The sequence below is a fragment of the Brassica napus genome, chromosome C3, assembly GCF_020379485.1.
Source record: "Brassica napus cultivar Da-Ae chromosome C3, Da-Ae, whole genome shotgun sequence".
In the NCBI taxonomy this organism is placed as follows: Eukaryota; Viridiplantae; Streptophyta; class Magnoliopsida; order Brassicales; family Brassicaceae; genus Brassica; species Brassica napus.
Window position 1 is genome coordinate 17,544,040 of NC_063446.1, and position 4,177 is coordinate 17,548,216.

At 40.3% G+C, this 4,177-nt stretch overlaps 1 protein-coding gene across 2 annotated transcripts; it reads right to left on the minus strand.

The window, feature by feature from the left end:
- Positions 1–364: 364 nt before the first annotated feature.
- On the minus strand, positions 365–3,782 carry LOC106388374 (protein PHOX1-like). Of its 2 annotated transcripts, XR_002656897.2 has the most exons (3): positions 1,349–3,781; positions 1,031–1,263; positions 365–750 (listed from the first exon to the last, which is right to left on the minus strand). XR_002656897.2 is itself a non-coding variant. In XM_022699208.2 (2 exons), the coding sequence occupies exons 1-2, from the start codon at positions 3,417–3,419 to the stop codon at positions 1,100–1,102; spliced, it is 2,235 nt and encodes a 744-aa protein (XP_022554929.2). In that variant the 5' UTR covers positions 3,420–3,782; the 3' UTR covers positions 786–1,099. The 2 variants fall into 2 exon arrangements, 1 of the variants encoding a protein (XP_022554929.2); XM_022699208.2 differs by lacking the exon at positions 365–750 and having other exon boundaries at positions 786–1,263; positions 1,349–3,782.
- Between the last annotated feature and the right edge of the window lie 395 nt (positions 3,783–4,177).

Genomic DNA, 4,177 nt, shown 5'->3' on the forward strand with positions numbered 1-4,177 from the left:
TGGTCAAACTTTTCTACGGAATTGAAGGAGCTGTCAAGACTAAATGCTAGATTTAATGATTTCTCCATATTTATCTTCTCCGTTTTGTCAGATTCATTAGTTAAGAGCAGCATTACTGCAGGTTCCAGAAGGGGTTTTTAAAGGTTTTGGATCCCACAAATGTTCAAAACCGATTGCAAAAAGCGTGAAAGAAGAAACGATCGTGGTGGGTTTTGTCAACTGTTCGCAGGCCCCACCGACACGTGGCGGCCCGCGATTGGTTCATTTTTTAATTTTTTTTTTTTAAATCAGCCGAAACAAAAAAAAAAAAAAAAAAAAAAATTAGAAACCCAAAAAGGGGTTTCATCGATAATGATGCTCTAAGATAGCAAGAAGATTTCATCGAGAGTTGTATTATATTGGTTGTTCAATTTCGATCTGGCTCAAACTTGAATAATAGATCAGCGGTTTGACAAATAAATAAATAAATATATAAAAAAATCCAAAACCTTAATATAAGAATGAAACCATCACAGATATACACAAACAATTCCAAGCAATCAATAAAAAAATTACAAAACAATGATATAATTACAGACCCACCAAAATGAAAAGAAAAAAAAAATTTGGAACCCAAACTGCACAAAAGTCATCACGCATTTTCTTCACGGCCATACCCGCCAAGAGAAAAAAAAATATTGCTTCCAAAAAGCCGACAAACCAAACAAAAAGAAAGAAAAATTGCATACAACTCTCAGCAAATAGCAATACCTGCAATAACAATACATCGTTGAAACAGATCATGAAGAGATTAGTTTTCTTCAGACACTATGAACCACAGATTATTTAAGCAATATCACCATTTCATTATAATATATCACTAATCTCAAGGCATACATGTTACAAATTTGAATCGAATACCTTACAGAAATTCATAGCCTGTTACACGAAATACTACCAGACAACTCACATCTTTTTGCGTCATCAAAGTAGCATTCAACCAAAACATTACCATATTAAGGGTTAAGTGAAGCGGAAATGAGATGTTTACCTAGTGAAAACATCAAAACTGATGCCAACTGATGATATGTGCGGTCTGTATATATGATGAGGGTTTTCATCACTGAGGCCCTGAAAATATATTCTCTAAAATATCATGCAGTTTTGGTGACCGTCTCCGGAACAAAGGTTCTAGCCGGAAAGATGGGACACCGATCTGCCATCTTTTGGCATCATACATCTCATTCCAAGCTTGTACAATCTCATCGATCTTGAATCCCATACCTGCATTTCTTGTTTGATCGTTATACTTATATATATATGTAAGTAAATCTGCTAGAGTTTATTATACATCTATAAGTTTAATTACCTTCAAGTGCATTCTCATTTGAGCAATGGTTCTTCACCATGACAGCTATATCGGTTGCTGAAGCTCCAGCTAGTTCGAATTTCTCCACTGCAACCTCCATGCATTCATCCCAAGTTGGTAGGCCAAGTTTATACTCAACAATAGACCGTTCATACAGTAAAGAACCCCACAACAGGTTAATCTGAGAGCTCATATTGGCTGTTTGCTCTGCGTTTCCTTCACCAGACGCTTCACTAAACTCCCCATCCAAGCCCAGCTTCTGCAGCATTGCTTTATGTTGATCAAAGTTGGAAATTCCATTAAGACGGCGTTCTTCCATCTCTTCCCAAATTTGCATACCCTTTTCCATACTCTCCTCAGCTTTGTTATAGAGCTTTAATACATCCTGAGAAGCCTCGCTATCTACATCTATCTTGTTGCTAAGCGCATGATACCAGCAAAGCTTAGCCTGCTCAAACTGTTGTTGCCCGAGTGCAAGATGAGCTTCGTAGAAATCAGATTTAACTTTAACCGCTTCCTCGTATTTTTCTGCAGCTTTGTTGTACTCCTTCGTTGTCCATTCAAATCCTGCCTCGACCTTCTCTAGTAAAGTTTCTCTCGAGCCGTCCTCGGGAAAATAGATCTGTCTTCTTGCCTTAGACATATGAATGTTCCCCCAGTTAAACAAGGCAAGTGCAGCCATTTCTTGGAACTTATCAGCAGCAATATCAAAGAGTTCTTGCGCATCTTCCCCAGTGACGGTATCTTCCATCCCTTCGGTATAAAGCTTCATCCCAAGGTTATGAAGGTCCAAGTAAGAATCAGAATCAAACCCGACATGGTTCTTGAACAATTGCGCAAACTGGAAAATCCAATGATCAAGGCCAGCAGATGCTTTCTCAGATTCCACACAGTCTCCAACACTACTCGATCCCTTAGCAAACTTATCGGTTGATTCCTCATTGTTCATACCACCTTCATAAGTCGGTTCTTGATTGGGGCTAACTTCAGTTACATATAATCTAAAAGAGCCGAGTTTCTCCCTCGTGGAAGCAGCCAGTCTGAGCTCATCCGTCGTGGTAATGGTAACCAAATCACCCTCTTGGTCTCTATATTTGATCAAGAAACCCTTCAGAGAAGGGTACCGATCTTTGATAACGTCTCTCACAAGTCTAACGCTAGAATCCAACGGCAATTGCGCCCACCGTATATCATCTCCATGAACCAGCTTCACCGTCCTAGTCACCTTTGGGTCAATCTCTGAAGCAATGACCTCTTTATCCATGACAGGACTAGCTTTCTTCTCCTCCTCTAGTTTCTTCCTCCTGCTATCTCCATCTTCAACATCCTTTTCAGCATTTACCGTCTTCTTCTTCTTCTCCTCCTCAACCACAACCTTATCCTCTAACTTCTTATCATCTTCAATTTTGGCGGCATCCTCGATACTTTTCCTCTCCGTCTTCCTCTTCTTCTTCCTCAACCTCTCCTTGACAATCTTCCTTAGCCTAGCAGCGCCAACAGGCTCCACAGGGAGGAAACTCTTCTCCAACTCCACCAAATCGATCCCTTTAGCCACCAAAACCTTGTTGACCCTCTCAAAGATCTCATTAGCAGAAACATTCTCAGGCTCCATATTCAGAACAAGACGAGAATCCCTAAACGCGAAATCCATCTTATTCAGCGCCTCATAACACCGAGCGCGTTTCAACAAAGCCTTACTGTGCTTAGGAGAAGCCTCCAGAGCGAGATTGCATTCGTTAATGGCGTTGGGATACTCTCCTAATCCCATTTGCATGTAACAAGAGGCCATGCTCGTTCTCAGGTAAGCAACGTCTCCGTGATCTCTAGGTAAAAGTTTGACGGCTTTATCGTACCTTAACATGGCGCCTTCCGTGTCACGTCTCTGGAATAGCTTGTTTCCTTCTTCTTTCAGCTCTGTTGCTCGATTGATGAAGATCGTCATGTCTTCGTCCGCCTTCGAGGCTGAACGATCGAAGCTTTTTCCTGACTTGTTTCCTCCTCCGCCACCGCGACCGGAAGAATCCGTCGGAGGAGTATCGGGATTCTTCTTCTTCCCCGTTGGTTTTCCCATTGACGATATCCAAATCGAAACAGAGAATCCGAATTTTAGTTTGGAAGGGATGGAGTAATCTCTAATCCACTAATAAAATAGAAGGAGAGAAGAACTGCTGTTCTATAACAATTTCACCGACAATTCTATTCGAGACAAGTCAGCTTTATATATGTATTTAAACCATCCCGGTTGATCAAATAAATACAGAGAAAAGGACAAATCATTTTCTTTGTTAACCACGAGGATGACAAAATTATAAACTCATTTTCTTTGTTAACCATGAGGATGACAAAAGTGTCTTAATAGATGTAAAAACAAAGAGCGTCTTTATATGGTTTGTTTGAGGAGCTGCAGTCGCACAAAAGGGCAGAGAGATGAACACGGTCGGTCCTGACATTTTGGAAGGGTAGAGGGGAAGGGGGAGCTTGAAACAAAATAAAAAACGGGAGCCTATGTATTACATCACAAAATAAAACTCTTAACCATTGATAAACAAAAAAAGAGCAAGAGCCAAGAGTCCAGAGTCCAGAAAAAAAGAGAGACACAGTTAGTACAAAAAAGGGTTTTTAACTTTCTGGATTTTTTTATTGTGCTATTGCATTAATATGTTGCTTGCGCCATACAAAAAAAATTCGGTTGCTAAAAGACCAACGTGATATTGTCATATTGTCGAATAAACAAAAGATCAAACCTCGCATAAGTTCAAACATAAGTAGGCCTGCCCAATATGGTAAAACCGAGCCGTACCGAACCGAACCGAACCGAACCGAATCGAA